This window comes from Nerophis ophidion, linkage group LG13 (genome assembly GCF_033978795.1).
Source record: "Nerophis ophidion isolate RoL-2023_Sa linkage group LG13, RoL_Noph_v1.0, whole genome shotgun sequence".
Lineage (NCBI taxonomy): Eukaryota > Metazoa > Chordata > Actinopteri > Syngnathiformes > Syngnathidae > Nerophis > Nerophis ophidion.
This window is the reverse complement of record NC_084623.1, coordinates 54,252,979-54,276,062: the sequence shown is the minus strand read 5'-3', so window position 1 is coordinate 54,276,062 and position 23,084 is coordinate 54,252,979. Positions and strand designations below refer to the sequence as shown.

Here is a 23,084-nt window from a genome sequence, read left to right as displayed (position 1 = left end):
GGGAAAAAGGTAAAACGATGGTTAAAGATGAGTAATTAAATACAATCTAGACTGAGCTCCTAAGGGGGCCCAGTCTGGAGTGGGAAAAAAACTCCATAGCAAAGCACTTATACATATTTACAACGTACATCTCGAGATATCTAGCAGCAGAGGGAAGGGAGTGCGGGGTCATGGTGGTAGGCCGCAGCTCTCAGGCGCTGACCGTCCTTTCATCACCCCTATGGGATTTGCGGCGAGGGCGTTGGGTTGAGAGTGGGGAAGGGGTTATGTATGTGTGGTGTATATTTTTCGTGGATGCATGTTTGTGTGAAAGCCTGCAGTGTGTCTCTGTTCCGTGGCCTCGATCTTGTGCAGTCGCTAGTCCAAAGTCAACAACAACAACAGGTGCGTGTCCATGAGAGACAAGAAGGGAGTTTGTTGTGTCTTCGCTGCACTGTCCTTCGGGAGAGTCTCGAAACCAGGGAAACAATCCAAGTTAGATTGTTTTGTATATGAGTGAAAACAACATTTGATTTTCACTCTAAATTGTCCATTACTGCTCCTCAAACCTGCGGGGCAGACAGTAGAATGTGGCGTATATTTTTTGGATGCATGTTTGTGTGTCAGCCTGCAGTGTGTCACTGTTCCGCAGCTTTGATCTTGTGCAGTCGCTAGTCCAAAGTCAACAACAACAGGTGCGTGTCCACGAGAGACAAGAAGGGAGTTTGTTGTGTCTTCGCTGCACTGTCCTTCAGGAGAGTCTCGAAACCAGGGAAACAATCCAAGTTAGATTGTTTTGTATATGAGTGAAAACAACATTTGATTTTCACTCTAAATTGTCCATGACTGGTCCTCAAACCTGCGGGGCAGACAGTAGAATGTGGCGTATATTTTTTGGATGCATGTTTGTGTGTCAGCCTGCAGTGTGTCACGGTTCCGCGGCTTTGATCTTGTGCAGTCGCTAGTCCAAAGTCAACAACAACAGGTGTGTGTCCAAGAGAGACAAGAAGGGAGTTTGTTGTGTCTTCGCTGCACTGTCCTTCGGGAGAGTCTCGAAACCAGGGAAACAATCCAAGTTAGATTGTTTTGTATATGAGTGAAAACAGCATTTGATTTTCACTCTAAATTGTCCATGACTGGTCCTCAAACCTGCGGGGAAGACAGTACTATGTGGTGTATATTTTTTGGATGCATGTTTGTGTGTCAGCCTGCAGTTTGTCACCGTTCCGCGGCTTTGATCTTGTGCGGTCGCTAGTCCAAAGTCAACAACAACAGGTGCGTGTCCATGAGAGACAAGAAGGGAGTTTGTTGTGTCTTCGCTGCACTGTCCTTCGGGAGAGTCTCGAAACCAGGGAAACAATCCAAGTTAGATTGTTTTGTATATGAGTGAAAACAACATTTGATTTTCACTCTAAATTGTCCATGACTGGTCCTCAAACCTGCGGGGCAGACAGTAGAATGTGGCGTATATTTTTTGGATGCATGTTTGTGTGTCAGCCTGCAGTGTGTCACTGTTCCGCGGCTTTGATCTTGTGCATTCGCTAGTCCAAAGTCAACAACAATTGTGTGTCCAAGAGAGACAAGAAGGGAGTTTGTTGATATTCGGGAGAGTCTCGAAGGCAGGGAAAACAATCCACATTAGAATGTTTTGTATGCGAGTGACAATAAAATTTGCTTTTCACTCTAAAATGTCCATGACTTTTACAAAAATAGACAAATAACACCCTTCTATATACAAAATGCAGACTAACATTTTTTTCTTACACGTTCTGTACAATTTTTGTAGCTTTTTGTTCCGTTTTATATCTTTTATTTATTATCTCAAATGCTTCTTCTTTTTTATTTTACTTAAAGGTGCTGTTTGCAACTTCCTCACAGTAAAACTTTTCAAAGCAAAACATACAACAAAAAATGATGTTATCATTAGTGGTTTAACAGAAGACATTTGTTTGTCAATTGTCTTGTTTTTGCACGATTACAAAGTAAATGATAAATGGGTTGTACTTGTGTAGCCCTTTTCCACCTTCAAGGTACTCAAAGCGCTTTGACACTATTTCCACATTCACCCATTCACACACACATTCACACACTGATGGCGGGAGCTGCCATGCAAGGCCCTAACCACGACCCATCAGGAGCAAGGGTGAAGTGTCTTGCTCAAGGACACAACGGACGTGACTTGGTTGGTAGAAGGTGGGGATCAAACCAGGAACCCTCAGGTTGCTGGCACGGCCACTCTACCAACCGCGCCACGCCTATGGGATTAGATTTTTACCGGCCCGAATAAAAAGATTGGTGTTTACGGCGGTCACTCACCCGGTCTCGTCATCACGTAGGCGCAGAGAGCGCGTGCACACATACAGAAGAAGCAGTCCAAGAGAAGCAACAAACAATTTGTAGTCATGTTCTTATGATACAGTATACATTCATGGCCAAAATATTGGCACCCCTTCATTTCTGTCAAATAATGCACCACTTTTTTAAATTAGAAATGCTTTGGTGTTCACGTTTATTTCTAGAGATGTCAGATAATGGCTTTTTTGCCCACTTCCGATATTGCCCAACTCTTAATTACCAATGCCGATATTAACCGATACCGATATATACGGTCGTGGAATTAACACATTATTAAGCCTAATTTTGTTGTGATGCCCCGCTGGACGCATTAAACAATGTAACAAGGTTTTCCAAAATAAATCAACTCAAGTTATGGGGGAAAAAATGCCAACATGGCACTGCCATATTTAATATTGAAGTCACAAAGTGCATTATTTTTTTTTAACTTGCCTCAGAACAACAGCTTGGAATTTGGGACATGCATCAGGAGTTTGAGGTATATTGGTATATTGTAGCGTCCTGGAAGAGTTTTAGTGCCGTAAGGGATTCTGGGTATTTCTTCTGTTGGGTTTATGTTGTGTTACGGTGCGAAATTTGTTTGTCATTCTTCTTTGGTGTGGGTTCACAGTGTGGCGCATATTGAGTTTGAGTTTATTTGGAACATGCAAGCATACAACATGATACATCAGAATTTCCAGTTGCTCTTTTCAACATGTTCGAAAAGGAGGAGGAAGAAGCAGAGCTTATTTAATCCTACCCCTTTTCTTTACATAACAGTTGCTAAAACTTTTGTTCACTTCCTGTTCTCAATGTATTCACAATGTATACTCCATAAGTAATAAGTAATCACCATACAAATAAATAAATAATTGCTTAAGTAAGTTTTATTCCATACGATGAGATAAGTCAGATTATTTTGAGAATGAATGGATGAGTAAAATCAGAATGTTTATCATGGTTCTTCGTTTTTGTACTTTGTAATCACTTCCAGTTTGAAGAGTTTCTTGAAGTGGATCATATTAGTACATTGTTTGATTGCTTTGCTTAATCCATTCCATAATTTAATTCCACATACTGATATACTGAAGGTCTTAAGTGTTGTACGTGCATACAAATGTTTTAAATTACATTTTTCTCTAAGATTATATTTCTCTTCTTTTGTTGAGAGGAATTGAGAAGCATATTAGTAACAGTGTTAAAGTTGTTTGTGCGGCCACTCTCAATGTGACCTGTATAGCTGTTGACTAAGCATGCCTTGCATTCACTTTTGTGTGTGAAAAGCCATAAGTATTTTGTGACTGGGCCAGAACGCAAAGGCAGTGCCTTTTAAGGTTTATTGGCGCCCTGTTCTTCTCCCTATGTCTGCGTACATAGTGGCGTTTTAAATTTATTTTGCAAAACCAATATTGATATTTTTGTAACCGATACCAATAATTTTCGATATTGCATTTTAAAGCATTTATCGGACGATACTCTCTAATTATATCTTTTGTTTGCATTGGAACAACACAAAAACAAAAATCCAAATCTGATATTAATTTACACAGAACTCAAAAAATGTACTTGGCAAAAAGACTGGCACGTTTTCAAAATTGTGAGAAGTAGTTGTATTCTAAGCATGTGATGCTCCTTCAATTTGCAATTAAACTCACCTGCAGCACGGTGGTATGAGGGTTAGTGCGTGTGCCTCACAACGCCAAGGTCCTGGGTTCAATCTCGGGCTCGGGATCTTTCTGTGCGGAGTTTGATTGTTCTCTCCGGGGAACATTACAAATGTTAAAGGCCTACTGAAATGAGATGTTCTTATTTAAACGGGGATAGCAGGTCCATTCTATGTGTCATACTTGATCATTTCGCGATACATTGCCATATTTTTGCTGAAAGGATTTAGTAGAGAACATCGACGATAAAGTTTGCAACTTTTGGTCGCTAATAAAAAAGCCTTGCCTGTACCGGAAGTAGCAGACGATGTGCGCGTGACATCACTGGTTGTAGAGCTCCTCACATCCTCACATTGTTTACAATCATGGCCACCAGCAGCTAGAGCGATTCTGACCGAGAATGCGACGATTTCCCCATAAATGTGAGCGAGGATGAAAGATTCTTGGATGAGGATAGTGAGAGTGAAGGACTAGAAGAAGAAAAAAAGACGAGGGCAGTGGGAGCGATTCAGAAGTTATTAAACACATTTACTAGGATAATTCTGGAAAATCCCTTATCTACTTATTGTGTTACTAGTGTTTTAGTGAGATTATATAGTCATACCTGAAAGTCGGAGGGGTGTGGTGACTGCCAGTGTCTCTGAGGGAAGCCAAGAAAGTCGCAGCTTGAGGAAGAATGACACAAGCTCCGCTCATGTTTACGTTAAGAGCCGACTTATTACCACAATTTTCTCACCGAAACCTGCCGGTTGACATGTGGTAGAGAACTATGTTCGCTTGACCGCTCTGTTCCATATTAAAGCTTCACAACAAACAAAGAAACATCGGCTGTGTTTATGTTGCTACAGCCGGTTGCAATACACCGCTTTTCACCAACATCTTTCTTCTTTGACGTCTCCATTATTAATTGAAGAAATTGCAAAAGACTCAGCAACACAGAGTCCAGAATACTGTGTAATTATGCGATAAAAACAGACCTCTTTTAGCCGTGATCGGTGCTGGGAGAACATATCCGCTACAACTCACGCGCACGCATCATCATTCTGCGACGTTTTCAACAGGATACCTCGTGGGAAATTTAAAATTGCAACTTAAAATTGCCGTATTGGCATGTGTTGCAATGTTAATATTTCATCATTGATATATAAACTATCAGACTGCGTGGTGGGTAGTAGTGGCTTTCAGTAGGCCTTTAACATTACAAAAACATGTGAATAAATGTCAGAATGTCAGACGCCCGTCAAGGCTGTTGTCAATATTGCTGCCACAATGATTTTTTTTTATATTAAATTGTCCTGTCCTAGTGATGTATTGCAGCTGTATTCGCCCTGCAGGACGCTACGATATTACATCTGACAATACTTGTTCATTTTTAGTTGTTCACAAATGTCAGATATTCCGGGGGAATTTTTTCGCTCTCTCGTCTTGTCGCCTTTCACAAGTTGCTGTTGTGAGATTCGTCAAAGTCAGCCAACTCTCCTGAGGTTGAACAACAAATAGCGAGCATGAAGGAATACAATTCTCAGTGGGTTGTTACTTTACGTGCTTCGATTATCGCTTCAAAGCGGGCTTAATTTTAGTGTGCATGTGCTGCATGCTTCCACTGCACACATTTCACAATACATGGCGTTTCTGCCTATTGTCTGCTGGTCATGACTCACCTGTGGGTTGCCAAACACCACTCAATAATCACTGCTCAACAAAGAACCCTTTCGTTTGGGTCTTTTAGTTGCATGTTTTGTTTAAATTGGTTCGTGTTGTGTTCTCACTTCACCGCTTATCAGATGGAGACAAAACTGATCATTTTAGGCCAAATGGCAATTTACAATATGTATCGGTAATTGCATTGTAGATGTCGGAAACAGCGGAAGGCAGCGTGCAGGTAAAAAAGTGTTTAATGCTTAAACCAAAAATAAACAAAAGGTGAGTGCCCCTAAGAATAGCCATTGGAGCTTAGGGAAGGCTACGCAGAACAAAACTAAAACTGAACTGGCTACAAAGTAAACAAAAACAGAATGCTGGACGACAGCAAAGACTTACTGTAGAGCAAAGACTGCGTCCACAAAGTACATCCGAACATGACATGGCAATCAAAAATGTCCCCACAAAGAAGGATAAAAACAAATGTAAGGAGGTGTACAGTATTATTTACACCAGGGATGCCCAAAGTGGGGCCCGGGGGCCAAATTTGGCCTGCATACCATTTTGTTTGCTCCACCAAAGGTTGGCTTCCACAAGTTCATTCGTTGATGGTGTGTATGCAAGACTAAAAACAAGTCAGTAGATTTTACTGGCAGCTCATTCGCCGGAAACTATAAAATAATCAATGGCACCATTTTTCCATTTAAATTACTTAACTTAGATGGCTTCATCTGACCGGGATCTTCAGCTCTCGCTGGATCGGTTCGCAGCCGAGTGTGAAGCGACCGGAATGAGAATCAGCACCTCCAAGTCCGAGTCCATGGTTCTCGCCCGGAAAAGGGTGGAGTGCCATCTCCGGGTTGGGGAGGAGACCCTGCCCCAAGTGGAGGAGTTCAAGTACCTAGGAGTCTTTTTCACGAGTGAGGGAAGAGTGGATCGTGAGATCGACAGGCGGATCGGTGCGGCGTCTTCAGTAATGCGGACGTTGTACCGATCCGTTGTGGTGAAGAAGGAGCTGAGCCGGAAGGCAAAGCTCTCAATTTACCGGTCGATCTACGTTCCCATCCTCACCTATGGTCATGAGCTTTGGGTCATGACCGAAAGGATAAGATCACGGGTACAAGCGGCCGAAATGAGTTTCCTCCGCCGTGGGGCGGGTCTCTCCCTTAGAGATAGGGTGAGAAGCTCTGCCATCCGGGAGGAACTCAAAGTAAAGCCGCTGCTCCTTCACATCGAGAGGAGCCAGATGAGGTGGTTCGGGCATTTGGTCAGGATGCCACCCGAACGCCTCCCTAGGGAGGTGTTTAGGGCACGTCCAACCGGTAGGAGGCCACGGGGAAGACCCAGGACACGTTGGGAAGACTATGTCTCCCGGCTGGCCTGGGAACGCCTCGGGATCCCCCGGGAAGAGCTAGACGATGTGGCTGGGGAGAGGGAAGTCTGGGTTTCCCTGCTTAGGCTGTTGCCCCCGCGACCCGACTTCGGATAAGCGGAAGATGATGGATGGAACTTAGATTTTACAGTAAAAAAAAAAATGTAGCTAGAATGTTGAAGTGTGCAGTAAAAATAACAGTGGTACTGTTTTTCAGTTTACAGTAATGCACTGTAAAACAAAAAATAGGTAAAAGCTGGCAGTTCAGTCAAAATAATTTTACGTAAAAACATTGGTACAGTTTTTCAATTTGCAGAAACTCTGTGTAAAAACCACCGTAAATTTTATGGTTAAATTGTGGTGAGGTTTTTTTTTAATCATATCTATGGATGGGTTTTTTTTTTACAGGCAATCTAGATACATTTTAATTCAATAATCCACTGCTCTATGATAAAGTTGTGACTTTTTGACCGCCAAGCCCTAATACAATGTTGTTGTTTTTTTAACACCCTTTTTCTTTCATTCTTGTAGCCCAGAAAACCCAAAGCTCCTGAGAATCCTTTCCACGGCATCGTCTCCAAGTGTTTTGAACCTCATCTGTATGTCTACATAGAATCCCAAGACAAGTGAGCATACAGTACACACACACAGTAGGTCTGGGTTAGTTATTGCCTCATTCCCGTGGGAATCCTGCGTGTGACCGAAGTATTAAAGCGGAACATTATCACCAGACCTATGTAAGCGTCAATATATACCTTGATGGTGCAGAAAAAAGACCATATATTTTTTTAACCGATTTCCAAACTCCAAATGGGTGAATTTTGGCAAATTAAACGCCTTTCTGTTTATCGCTCTGGAGGCGATGACGTCAGAATGTGACGTTGCCGAGGTAACACACCCGCCATTTTCATTTTCAACACATTGTAAACATCGGGTCTCAGCTGTTATTTTCCGTTTTTTTCGACTATTTTTTGGAACCTTGGAGACATCATGCCTCGTCGGTGTGTTGTCGGAGGGTGTAACAACACTAACAGGGAGGGATTCAAGTTGCACCACTGGCCCGAAGATGCGTAAATGAATGTGGGGATAAAAAAAGGCATCCGGTCCTATCAGACCGGGCGGAAGAGGAAGTATTATCTTCGACCCAACTCTCTCCTTTGAGTCACACATTAAAAGCGTTACTAAAACGGCCTTCTTTCATCTCCGTAATATCGCTAAAATTCGCTCCATTTTGTCCACTAAAGACGCCGAGATCATTATCCATGCGTTTGTTACGTCTCGTCTCGATTACTGTAACGTATTATTTTCGGGTCTCCCCATGTCTAGCATTAAAAGATTACAGTTGGTACAAAATGCGTCCGCTAGACTTTTGACAAGAACAAGAAAGTTTGATCACATTACGCCTGTACTGGCTTCCTGTGCACTTAAGATGTGACTTTAAGGTTTTACTACTTACGTATAAAATACTACACGGTCTAGCTCCATCCTATCTTGCCGATTGTATTGTACCATATGTCCCGGCAAGAAATCTGCTTTCAAAAGACTCCGGCTTATTAGTGATTCCCAAAGCCCAAAAAAAGTCTGCGGGCTATAGAGCGTTTTCCGTTCGGGCTCCAGTACTCTGGAATGCCCTCCCGGTAACAGTTCGAGATGCCACCTCAGTAGAAGCATTTAAGTCTCACCTTAAAACTCATTTGTATACTCTAGCCTTTAAATAGACTCCCTTTTTAGACCAGTTGATCTGCCGTTTCTTTTCTTTTTCTCCTATGTCCCACTCTCCCTTGTGGAGGGGTTCCGGTCCGATCCGGTGGCCATGTACTGCTCGCCTGTGTATCGGCTGGGGACATCTCTGCGCTGCTGATCCGCCTCCGCTTGGGATGGTTTCCTGCTGGCTCCGCTGTGAACGGGACTCTCGCTGCTGTGTCGGATCCGCTTTGGACTGGACTCTCGCGACTGTGTTGGATCCATTATGGATTGAACTTTCACAGTATCATGTTGGACCCGCTCGACATCCATTGCTTTCCTCCTCTCCAAGGTTCTCATAGTCATCATTGTCACCGACTGGGTGTGAGTTTTTCTTGCCCTTATTTGGGCCTACCGAAGATGTCGTAGTGGTTTGTGTTGTGGTTTGTGCAGCCCTTTGAGACACTAGTGATTTAGGGCTTTATAAGTAAACATTGATTGATTGATTGATTGATTGATTGATTGAAATCATTCAATAATTTATAGCAACATTGATTTTTATTCATTATTATTGTTGGATAAATTATTACAAAAATGGTGTTATTAGAGTCAACAATGCAACTTTTTCTCGTTGCATTTCACCTATTTGCTCTTTTATTCCACTTTTTAATGTTTAAAAAATATATATATATTTTAGTATTTTTAGAATGATGTGCTGCGGGCCACACTTTGGACACCCCTGCTCTAAGGTTTATCGGCGCTCTGTACTTCTCCCGACGTCCGTGTACCACTCCGTACAGCGACGTTTTAAAAAGTCATCAATTTTACTTTTTGAAACCGATACCGATAATTTCCGACGTTACATTTTAAAGCATTTATCGGCCGATAACATCTCTACCAGTGACTGATTCTTTTTTCCCTCCTCCACCTTTCTGGCTTGCCTGGTCTTTCCATCTCTGGGTTGTGAACACGCCACTGACTCGGCTGTGGCAGAAATGTTTCCCATTAGCTGCTCAACCACAGACGCTGAGAGAGCGAGAGGGGTTGAAAAAGTGCCGTCTCAGCAGCCGCTCTCATTTTCATCCCCACCTCTTCATTTTTTTATTTTTTTTTCCTGCTGGTGCCCTCCTTTAAGTCTACTCCTCCTCCGGTTTGTGTTGTGTGCGTTCTTCTTCTTGCTCCTTTTTTTTTTTCAGCCTTTTCAGCCATTTAACTTGCATCAAGTTCAATAATAAATAAAAACAAGTGTTATAACTGGCATAAAGTTCAATGATAAATCAAATAAAAGTGTTATAACTTGCATCAAGTTCAATTATAAATCAAATAACTTGTATCAAGTTCAATAATAAATAAAAACAAGTGTTATAACTGGCATAAAGTTCAATAATAAATCAAATAAAAGTGTTATAACTTGCATCAAGTTCAATTATAAATCAAATAACTTGCATCAAGTTCAATAATAAATAAAAACGAAAGTGTTATAACTGGCATAAAGTTCAATAATAAATCAAATAAAAGTGTTGTAACTTGCATCAAGTTCAATTATAAATCAAATAACTTGCATCAAGTTCAATAATGAATAAAAACAAGTGTTATAACTGGCATAAAGTTCAATAATAAATCAAATAAAAGTGTTATAACTTGCATCAAGTTCAATTATAAATCAAATAACTTGCATCAAGTTCAATAATAAATAAAAACAAGTGTTATAACTGGCATAAAGTTCAATAATAAATCAAATAAAAGTGTTATAACTTGCATCAAGTTCAATTATAAATCAAATAACTTGCATCAAGTTCAATAATGAATAAAAACAAGTGTTATAACTGGCATCAAGTTCAATAATAAATCAAATAAAAGTGTTATAACTTGCATCAAGTTCAATTATAAATCAAATAACTTGCATCAAGTTCAATAATAAATAAAAACAAGTGTTATGACTGGCATAAAGTTCAATAATAAATCAAATAAAAGTGTTATAACTTGCATCAAGTTCAATTATAAATCAAATAACTTGCATCAAGTTCAATAATAAATAAAAACAAGTGTTATGACTGGCATAAAGTTCAATAATAAATCAAATAAAAGTGTTATAACTTGCATCAAGTTCAATTATAAATCAAATAACTTGCATCAAGTTCAATAATGAATAAAAACAAGTGTTATAACTGGCATAAAGTTCAATGATAAATCAAATAAAAGTGTTATAACTTGCATCAAGTTCAATTATAAATCAAATAACTTGTATCAAGTTCAATAATAAATAAAAACAAGTGTTATAACTGGCATAAAGTTCAATAATAAATCAAATAAAAGTGTTATAACTTGCATCAAGTTCAATTATAAATCAAATAACTTGCATCAAGTTCAATAATAAATAAAAACAAGTGTTATAACTGGCATAAAGTTCAATAATAAATCAAATAAAAGTGTTATAACTTGCATCAAGTTCAATTATAAATCAAATAACTTGCATCAAGTTCAATAATAAATCAAATAACTTGCATCAACTTCAATAATAAATAAAAACAAGTGTTATAACTGGCATAAAGTTCAATAATAAATCAAATAAAAGTGTTATAACTTGCATCAAGTTCAATTATAAATCAAATAACTTGCATCAACTTCAATAATAAATAAAAACAAGTGTTATAACTGGCATAAAGTTCAATAATAAATCAAATAAAAGTGTTATAACTTGCATCAAGTTCAATTATTAATCAAATAACTTGCATCAAGTTCAATAATAAATAAAAACAAGTGTTATAACTGGCATAAAGTTCAATAATAAATCAAATAAAAGTGTTATAACTTGCATCAAGTTCAATTATAAATCAAATAACTTGCATCAAGTTCAATAATAAATAAAAACAAAAGTGTTATAACTGGCATAAAGTTCAATAATAAATCAAATAAAAGTGTTATAACTTGCATCAAGTTCAATTATAAATCAAATAACTTGCATCAAGTTCAATAATAAATAAAAACGAAAGTGTTATAACTGGCATAAAGTTCAATAATAAATCAAATAAAAGTGTTATAACTTGCATCAAGTTCAATTATAAATCAAATAACTTGCATCAAGTTCAATAATAAATAAAAACGAAAGTGTTATAACTGGCATAAAGTTCAATAATAAATCAAATAAAAGTGTTATAACTTGCATCAAGTTCAATTATAAATCAAATAACTTGCATCAAGTTCAATAATAAATAAAAACAAGTGTTATAACTGGCATAAAGTTCAATAATAAATCAAATAAAAGTGTTATAACTTGCATCAAGTTCAATTATAAATCAAATAACTTGTATCAAGTTCGATAATAAATAAAAACAAGTGTTATAACTGGCATAAAGTTCAATAATAAATCAAATAAAAGTGTTATAACTTGCATCAAGTTCAATTATAAATCAAATAATTTGCATCAAGTTCAATAATAAATAAAAACAAGTGTTATAACTGGCATAAAGTTCAATAATAAATCAAATAAAAGTGTTATAACTTGCATCAAGTTCAATTATAAATCAAATAACTTGCATCAAGTTCAATAATAAATAAAAACAAAAGTGTTATAACTGGCATAAAGTTCAATAATAAATCAAATAAAAGTGTTATAACTTGCATCAAGTTCAATTATAAATCAAATAACTTGCATCAAGTTCAATAATAAATAAAAACAAGTGTTATAACTGGCATAAAGTTCAATAATAAATCAAATAAAAGTGTTGTAACTTGCATCAAGTTCAATTATAAATCAAATAACTTGCATCAAGTTCAATAATGAATAAAAACAAGTGTTATAACTGGCATAAAGTTCAATAATAAATCAAATAAAAGTGTTATAACTTGCATCAAGTTCAATTATAAATCAAATAACTTGCATCAAGTTCAATAATAAATAAAAACAAGTGTTATAACTGGCATAAAGTTCAATAATAAATCAAATAAAAGTGTTATAACTTGCATCAAGTTCAATTATAAATCAAATAACTTGCATCAAGTTCAATAATGAATAAAAACAAGTGTTATAACTGGCATCAAGTTCAATAATAAATCAAATAAAAGTGTTATAACTTGCATCAAGTTCAATTATAAATCAAATAACTTGCATCAAGTTCAATTATAAATCAAATAACTTGCATCAAGTTCAATAATAAATAAAAACAAGTGTTATGACTGGCATAAAGTTCAATAATAAATCAAATAAAAGTGTTATAACTTGCATCAAGTTCAATTATAAATCAAATAACTTGCATCAAGTTCAATAATGAATAAAAACAAGTGTTATAACTGGCATAAAGTTCAATAATAAATCAAATAAAAGTGTTATAACTTGCATCAAGTTCAATTATAAATCAAATAACTTGTATCAAGTTCGATAATAAATAAAAACAAGTGTTATAACTGGCATAAAGTTCAATAATAAATCAAATAAAAGTGTTATAACTTGCATCAAGTTCAATTATAAATCAAATAACTTGTATCAAGTTCAATAATAAATAAAAACAAGTGTTATAACTGGCATAAAGTTCAATAATAAATCAAATAAAAGTGTTATAACTTGCATCAAGTTCAATTATAAATCAAATAACTTGTATCAAGTTCAATAATAAATAAAAACAAGTGTTATAACTGGCATAAAGTTCAATAATAAATCAAATAAAAGTGTTATAACTTGCATCAAGTTCAATTATAAATCAAATAACTTGCATCAAGTTCAATAATGAATAAAAACAAGTGTTATAACTGGCATAAAGTTCAATAATAAATCAAATAAAAGTGTTATAACTTGCATCAAGTTCAATTATAAATCAAATAACTTGCATCAAGTTCAATAATAAATAAAAACAAAAGTGTTATAACTGGCATAAAGTTCAATAATAAATCAAATAAAAGTGTTATAACTTGCATCAAGTTCAATTATAAATCAAATAACTTGCATCAAGTTCAATAATAAATAAAAACGAAAGTGTTATAACTGGCATAAAGTTCAATAATAAATCAAATAAAAGTGTTATAACTTGCATCAAGTTCAATTATAAATCAAATAACTTGCATCAAGTTCAATAATAAATAAAAACGAAAGTGTTATATCTGGCATAAAGTTCAATAATAAATCAAATAAAAGTGTTATAACTTGCATCAAGTTCAATTATAAATCAAATAACTTGCATCAAGTTCAATAATAAATAAAAACAAGTGTTATAACTGGCATAAAGTTCAATAATAAATCAAATAAAAGTGTTATAACTTGCATCAAGTTCAATTATAAATCAAATAACTTGTATCAAGTTCGATAATAAATAAAAACAAGTGTTATAACTGGCATAAAGTTCAATAATAAATCAAATAAAAGTGTTATAACTTGCATCAAGTTCAATTATAAATCAAATAATTTGCATCAAGTTCAATAATAAATAAAAACAAGTGTTATAACTGGCATAAAGTTCAATAATAAATCAAATAAAAGTGTTATAACTTGCATCAAGTTCAATTATAAATCAAATAACTTGCATCAAGTTCAATAATAAATAAAAACAAAAGTGTTATAACTGGCATAAAGTTCAATAATAAATCAAATAAAAGTGTTATAACTTGCATCAAGTTCAATTATAAATCAAATAACTTGCATCAAGTTCAATAATAAATAAAAACAAGTGTTATAACTGGCATAAAGTTCAATAATAAATCAAATAAAAGTGTTGTAACTTGCATCAAGTTCAATTATAAATCAAATAACTTGCATCAAGTTCAATAATGAATAAAAACAAGTGTTATAACTGGCATCAAGTTCAATAATAAATCAAATAAAAGTGTTATAACTTGCATCAAGTTCAATTATAAATCAAATAACTTGCATCAAGTTCAATTATAAATCAAATAACTTGCATCAAGTTCAATAATAAATAAAAACAAGTGTTATGACTGGCATAAAGTTCAATAATAAATCAAATAAAAGTGTTATAACTTGCATCAAGTTCAATTATAAATCAAATAACTTGCATCAAGTTCAATAATGAATAAAAACAAGTGTTATAACTGGCATAAAGTTCAATAATAAATCAAATAAAAGTGTTATAACTTGCATCAAGTTCAATTATAAATCAAATAACTTGTATCAAGTTCGATAATAAATAAAAACAAGTGTTATAACTGGCATAAAGTTCAATAATAAATCAAATAAAAGTGTTATAACTTGCATCAAGTTCAATTATAAATCAAATAACTTGTATCAAGTTCAATAATAAATAAAAACAAGTGTTATAACTGGCATAAAGTTCAATAATAAATCAAATAAAAGTGTTATAACTTGCATCAAGTTCAATTATAAATCAAATAACTTGCATCAAGTTCAATTATAAATCAAATAACTTGCATCAAGTTCAATAATAAATAAAAACAAGTGTTATGACTGGCATAAAGTTCAATAATAAATCAAATAAAAGTGTTATAACTTGCATCAAGTTCAATTATAAATCAAATAACTTGCATCAAGTTCAATAATGAATAAAAACAAGTGTTATAACTGGCATAAAGTTCAATAATAAATCAAATAAAAGTGTTATAACTTGCATCAAGTTCAATTATAAATCAAATAACTTGTATCAAGTTCGATAATAAATAAAAACAAGTGTTATAACTGGCATAAAGTTCAATAATAAATCAAATAAAAGTGTTATAACTTGCATCAAGTTCAATTATAAATCAAATAACTTGTATCAAGTTCAATAATAAATAAAAACAAGTGTTATAACTGGCATAAAGTTCAATAATAAATCAAATAAAAGTGTTATAACTTGCATCAAGTTCAATTATAAATCAAATAACTTGTATCAAGTTCAATAATAAATAAAAACAAGTGTTATAACTGGCATAAAGTTCAATAATAAATCAAATAAAAGTGTTATAACTTGCATCAAGTTCAATTATAAATCAAATAACTTGCATCAAGTTCAATAATGAATAAAAACAAGTGTTATAACTGGCATAAAGTTCAATAATAAATCAAATAAAAGTGTTATAACTTGCATCAAGTTCAATTATAAATCAAATAACTTGCATCAAGTTCAATAATGAATAAAAACAAGTGTTATAACTGGCATAAAGTTCAATAATAAATCAAATAAAAGTGTTATAACTTGCATCAAGTTCAATAATAAATAAAAACAAGTGTTATAACTGGCATAAAGTTCAATAATAAATCAAATAAAAGTGTTATAACTTGCATCAAGTTCAATAATAAATCAAATAACTTGCATCAAGTTCAATAATAAATCAAATAAAAGTGCCACTTTGCAATCTTTGCAAAAAAAAAAAGGAGGAGCTACGCATTTGCAAATCCTCGCACAGTGACTCGCCATTCACAAAGCGGGCGTATGCGATGAACAGGCAGTCTTTATTGCTGTCAGTAGCTTGGTCCACTTGTAAAATCAATCAATCAATCAATGTTTACTTATATAGCCCTAAATCACTAGTGTCTCAAAGGGCTGCACAAACCACCACCACATCCTCGGTAGGCCCACATAAGGGCAAGGAAAACTCACACCCAGTGGGACATCGGTGACAATAATGACCCAGTGGGACGTCGGTGACAATAGAGCCAGCAGGAAACCATCCCAAGCGGAGGCGGATCAGCAGCGCAGAGATGTCCCCAGCCGATACACAGGCAAGCAGTACATGGCCACCGGATCGGACCGGACCCCCTCCACAAGGGAGAGTGGGACATAGAAGAAAAAGAAAAGAAACGGCAGATCAACTGGTCTAAAAAGGGAGTCTATTTAAAGGCTAGAGTATACAAATGAGTTTTAAGGTGAGACTTAAATGCTTCTACTGAGGTGGCATCTCGAACTTTTACCGGGAGGGCATTCCAGAGTACTGGAGCCCGAACGGAAAACGCTCTATAGCCCGCAGACTTTTTTTGGGCTTTGGGAATCACTAACAAGCCGGAGTCCTTTGAACGCAGATTTCTTGCCGGGACATATGGTACAATACAATCGGCAACAAAACGACTTTCTTTTCATTTGTCTACGAGTTATTCCTCAAGGTCACTTGCAATGCCGCATATACGTCTCGCAACCGTGTCGTTTGGCATTGGGACAGCTTTTAATTTTACAGTGTGTATAGAAAATGAAAGCATGGTAAAAAAAAAAAATCTAATAATATAATTAAAGAGGGCTTCACGGTGGCAGAGGGGTTCAATCAATCAATGTTTATTTATATAGCCCCAAATCACAAATGTCTCAAAGGACTGCACAAATCATTACGACTACAACATCCTCGGAAGAACCCACAAAAGGGCAAGGAAAACTCACACCCAGTGGGCAGGGAGAATTCACATCCAGTGGGACGCCAGTGACAATGCTGACTATGAGAAACCTTGGAGAGGACCTCAGATGTGGGCAACCCCCCCCCCCTCTAGGGGACCGAAAGCAATGGATGTCGAGCGGGTCCAACATGATACTGTGAAAGTTCAATCCATAGTGGCTCCAAGACAGCAGCGAGAGTCCCGTCCACAGGAAACCATCTGAAGCGGATCAGCAGCGTAGAGATGTCCCCAACCGATACAGGCGAGCGGTCCATCCTGGGTCTCGACTCTGGACAGTCAGTACTTCATCCATGGTCATCGGACCGGACCCCCTCCACAAGGGAGGGGGGGACATAGGAGAAAGAAAAGAAGCGGCAGATCAACTGGTCTAAAAAGGTCTATTTAAAGGCTAGAGTATACAGATGAGTTTTAAGGTGAGACTTAAATGCTTCTACTGAGGTAGCATCTCGAACTGTTACCGGGAGGGCATTCCAGAGTACCGGAGCCCGAACGGAAAACGCTCTATAGCCCGCAGACTTTTTAGGGTTAGTGCGTCTGCCTCACAATACGAAGGTCCTGCAGTCCTGGGTTCAAATCCAGGCTCGGGATCTTTCTGTGTGGAGTTTGCATGTTCTCCCCGTGAATGCGTGGGTTCCCTCCGGGTACTCCGGCTCCCTCCCACTTCCACTGGGGATAGGTTGATTGGCAACACTAAATTGGCCCTAGTGTGTGAATGTTGTCTGTCTATCTGTGTTGGCCCTGCGATGAGGTGGCGACTTGTCCAGGGTGTACCCCGCCTTCCGCCCGATTGTAGCTGAGACAGGCGCCAGCGCCCCCCGCGACCCCGAAAGGGAATAAGCGGTAGGAAATGGATGGATGGATGGATTTTTTTCAGCCTCCCTCTGTCACAGCCGCTATCCTTCTGTTGTTCCCAAAAAGTCAGTCCCTCCCCCAGGCAGCAGTGATGTGTGCACAAATCCAGGAATTCACATTGTAGGAATTTTAAAGAATTTATTTGTAAATTATGGTGGAAAATAAGTATTTGGTCACTTCAAACAAGGAAGATCGCTGTTTCTTACAGACTTGTAACTTCTTCTTTAAGAAGCTCCTCGTTACCTGTATTAAAGGAACCTGTTTGAACTTGTTATCTGTATAAAAGACACCTGTCCACAGCCTCAAACAGTCAGACTCCAAACTCCCCTATGGCCAAGACCAGGGGTCGGGAACCTTTTTGGCTGAGAGAGCCAAATATAAAGAGATATATTTTTTTTAACACTGAACACAACTCAACGCGTGCATTTTTAAGTCAGATCAACATTTCCAGAGTATAATAGGTCTCTTATTCTTTGTAATAACATTGTTATTCCGAAGCTAACTGTGGAGGGGGCGTGGCCTGTGGGCCTGCAGCGAACTGGGGTGTGCCAGGACCGGCCTCAAAATCAGCGACAGGTGCGTAGACGGCCCACCCGGGCCTTGTTATTTAATCACCTCTCACTCTGTTATAAGCAGCAGACAGGAAGAGAGACGGGGTTGGGGCTGGAGCTGGAGCTGGGGCTGGAGCTGGAGCCAGAGCGCGAGCGAAAACGAAAGAGAAAAATACAATTGCTGGAAAGCAACTGAGGGACTTATTGAAAAAAAAAACTATATTGTAACCCTGAAACGGGCTCTCATGTCGGTGCTTGGTGGTCTGAAGAACCCCCAGGAGGGCAAGCCCCACCCTAACCAATAATAAATAAATAACTTCTTACCATTAACGCAACTTCTTGAACAGGTGCGGTAGAAACGGATGGATGGCTTAAAAATGCTTGAGAATGTTTTATATTTTGAACATTATTTTTAACACTGTGTTTACAAGTGGAATTATTCATTATTTATCATGTTAAGCAATGTCAGCTCAGAGTTATCCGAGAGCCAAATGCAGTCATCAAAAGAGCCACATCTGGCTCTAGAGCCATAGGTTCCCTACCCCTGGCCTAGACCAAAGAGCTGTCGAAGGACACCAGGAAAATAATTGTAGACCCGCACCAGACTGGGAAGAGTGAATCTACAATAGACAAGCAACTTGGTGCTAGGGGGGGGGGGGGTGCCCACATCTGAGGTCCTCTCCAAGGTTTCTCATAGTCAGCATTGTCACTGGCGTCCCACTGGATGTGAATTCTGCCTGCCCACTGGGTGTGAGTTTTCCTTGCCCTTTTGTGGGTTCTTCCGAGGATGTCGTAGTCGTAATGGTTTGTGCAGTCCTTTGAGACATTTGTGATTTGGGGCTATATAAATAAACATTGATTGATTGATTGATTGGTGTTTGAAAAATCAACTGTTGGAGCAATTATCAGAAAATGGAAGACATACAAGACTACTGATAATCTCCCCCGATCTGGGGCTCCACGCAAGATCTCATCCCGTGGGGTCAAAATGATCATGAGAACGGTGAGCAAAAATGCCAAAACCACACGGGGGGACCTAGTGAATGACCTGCAGAAAGCTGGGACCAAAGTAACAAAGGTTACCATCAGTAACACACTACGCCGACAGGGAATCAAATCCTGCAGTGCCAGATGTGTCCCCCACTTAAACCAGTGCATGTCAAGGCCCGTCTGAAGTTTGGGAGAATGTTATGTGGTCAGATGCAACCACAATATAACTTTTTGGTATAAACTCAACTCGTCGTGTTTGGAGGAAGAAGAATACTGAGTTGCATCCCAAGAACACCATGCCTACTGTGAAGCATGGGGGTGGAAACATCATGCTTTGGGGCTGTTTTTCGGCTAAGGGGACAGGACGATTGATCCGTGTAAAGGAAAGAATGAATGGGGCCATGTATCGTGAGATTTTGAGCTTTGAATGGTTGACCAAATACTTATTTTCCACCATAATTTACAAATAAATTTTTTAAAATTCCTACAATGTGATTTCCTGGATTTTTTTTCCACATTCTGTCTCTCACAGTTGAAGTGTACCTAGGATGAAAATGACAGACCTCTGTCATCATTTTAAGTGGGAGAACTTGCACAATCGCTGGCTGACTAAATACTTTTTTGCCCCACTATATTTATAACCCCGTTCATTCTTTTCTGCGTCGCAGGAACCTCGGGGAGCTGATTGATAGGTTCGTGGCCGACTTCCGAGCACAGGGCCCGCCCAAGATCGGCACGGAGGAGGGCGGCGCTGTGCTTCCGAGCTGCGCCGACCTCTTTGTCTACTACAAGAAGTGCATGGTCCAATGCTCCCAGTTAAGCACTGGGGAGCCCATGATCGCCCTCACCACCATCTTCCAGAAGTTCCTGAGGGAGTACGCCTGGAAGATCCTCTCTGGTAACCTGCCCAAGTAAGGAGCACACACACAAGGATGTAACACACACACACACACACACACACACACACACACACACAAGTAAGGAGCACACACACAAGGATGTAACACACACACACACACACACACACACACACACACACGTTGGTGTTTCTTCTGGTGTGGTTTAATAAGCAGTTAGGAACTTGAAAAGTCACGTGTTGTGTTTGCAAGTACAGTATGCGGTACAAACAACAATTGCAAACGACACAACACAAGCTCTTTGTGCCACAACACAACAGCATAAAGCCACGACACAATTGCGAAAGCCGGAAGAAATGCAAACACAACAGCATAAAGTGACGACACAACTTTAAGTCATTATTGCACACAGCCACAACAACATAAAACCGCCACACAACAGCATAACGCGGCAACACTACAACATAACACGGCAACACAACAGCATAACGCCGCAACACAACAACATAACGCCGCAACACAACAGCATAAAGCCGCAACACAACATAATAAAGCCACAACACAACAGCATAAAGCCACGACACGATTGCGAAAGCCGGAAGAAATGCAAACACAACAGCATAAAGTGACGACACAACTTTAAGTCATTATTGCACAAAGCTACAACAACATAAAACCGCCACACAACAGCATAACGCGGCAACACTACAACATAACACGGCAACACAACAGCATAACGCCGCAACACAACAACATAACGCCGCAACACAACAACATAACGCCGCAACACAACATAATAAAGCCACAACACAACAGCATAAAGCCGCAACACAACAGCATACGCGGCAACACAAAAGTATAACGCCGCAACACAACAGCATACGGGGCAACACAAAAGTATAACGCCGCAACACAACAGCCCAAAGCCACAACACAACATAACAAAGCCGCAACACAACAAACACAACAGCTTAAAGTCGCAACACAATAGCATAACGCCGCAACACAACAGCATAATGCCACAACACAACAGCATAAAACTGCAATCCAACAACTTTAAGCCGCAACACAACAGCCTAAAGCCACAACACAACATAATAAAGCCGCAACACAACAAACACAACAGCTTAAAGTCGCAACACAATAGCATAACGCTGCAACACAACAGCATAACGCCGCAACACAACAGCCTAAAGCCACAACACAACATAATAAAGCAGCAACACAACAAACACAACAGCATAGAGCCGCAACACAATAGCATAACGCCGCAACACAACAGCATAACGCCGCAACACAACAGCATAACGCTGCAACACAACAGCATAATGCCACAACACAACAGCATAAAACTGCAATCCAACAACTTTAAGCCGCAACACAACAGCATAAATCCGCAACACTACAGCAAAAAGCCGCAACGCAGCAGCATAACGCAGCAACACAACAGCATAACGCAGCAACACAACAGCATAACGCCGCAACACAACAGCATAAAGCCGCAACACAACAGCATAACGCCGCAACACAACAGCATACAGCCACAACACAACAGTATAAAGCTGCAATCCAACAACTTTAAGCCGCAATGCAACAGCATAAATCCGTAACACTACAGCATAAAGATGCAACACAACAGCATGAAGCCGCAACACAACTTAGTCACAACCCGACAGCATAAAGCCGCAATCCAACAACTTTAAGCCGCAATCCAACAACTTTAAGCCGCAACACAACAGCTTAAAGCCGCAACACAACAGCATAAAGCCACAACACAATTGCGAAAGCTGTAAGAAATGCAAACACAACAACATAACAGCCTGTTCAGTTCTAGACTGCTTCATCCCAAGTGCAGGACTCAAAAACTCCTTTGTCCCACACGCCATTAGACTGTACAACTCCTCTCTGGGGCGGGGCCCGGGGGTACTAGGATGACAGGGGATGCAAAACAACAACAGTGCAATACGCTTTCATAACATGGTCACTACTGTGTCTTGTTATATTCTTATTTTACTGTTATATTGTTATTCCCATTGTTGCTTTTTAGTTTTTATTCTTATTGTAATATTTCTCTATTTTGTTTCAATTTAAACCCCCATTATTTACTTTTTACTTTTATTTAAATTGATCTCAACTCTTTACACTAGTGCTGTAATTTTAAATTTCGTGAAGGAGTCAATAAAGTACTATCTATCTATCTATAAAGCAACTACACAACTTTAAGTCAAAACACTACAGCATAGCGCGCAACACAACAGCATAAAGCCGCAACACAACTTAAAGTCACAACACAACTTAGTCACAACACTGCTAATGACACGACAAATGCAAACGACACAACACAACCAGTTTGTGCCACAACACAACTTAGTCACAACACTGCTAATGACACGACAAATGCAAACGACACAACACAACCAGTTTGTGCCACAACACAAATTAGTCACAACACTGCCAATGACACGACAAATACAAACGACACAACACAACCAGTTTGTGCCACAACACAACTTAGTCACAACACTGCCAATGACACGACAAATGCAAACGACACAACACAACAAGTTTGTGCCACAACACAACTTAGTCACAACACTGCTAATGACACGACAAATGCAAACGACACAACACAACCAGTTTGTGCCACAACACAACTTAGTCACAACACTGCTAATGACACGACAAATGCAAACGACACAACACAACCAGTTTGTGCCACAACACAACTTAGTCACAACACTGCTAATGACACGACAAATGCAAACGACACAACACAACCATTTTGTGCCACAACACAACTTAGTCACAACACTGCCAATGACACGACAAATGCAA

The 23,084-nt window shown here is 38.2% G+C and overlaps 1 protein-coding gene across 2 annotated transcripts in view; it reads left to right on the top strand.

Moving 5' to 3' along the window:
* Nucleotides 1–23,084, top strand: part of vps53 (VPS53 subunit of GARP complex) — a 123,786-nt gene that overhangs the window by 64,572 nt on the left and 36,130 nt on the right. For both annotated transcript variants that reach the window (XM_061919223.1, XM_061919222.1), the window contains exons 13-14: nucleotides 7,522–7,616; nucleotides 20,061–20,303. In XM_061919223.1, coding sequence (XP_061775207.1) covers nucleotides 7,522–7,616; nucleotides 20,061–20,303 — 338 coding nt within the window. The remainder of the gene's footprint in view (nucleotides 1–7,521; nucleotides 7,617–20,060; nucleotides 20,304–23,084) is intronic.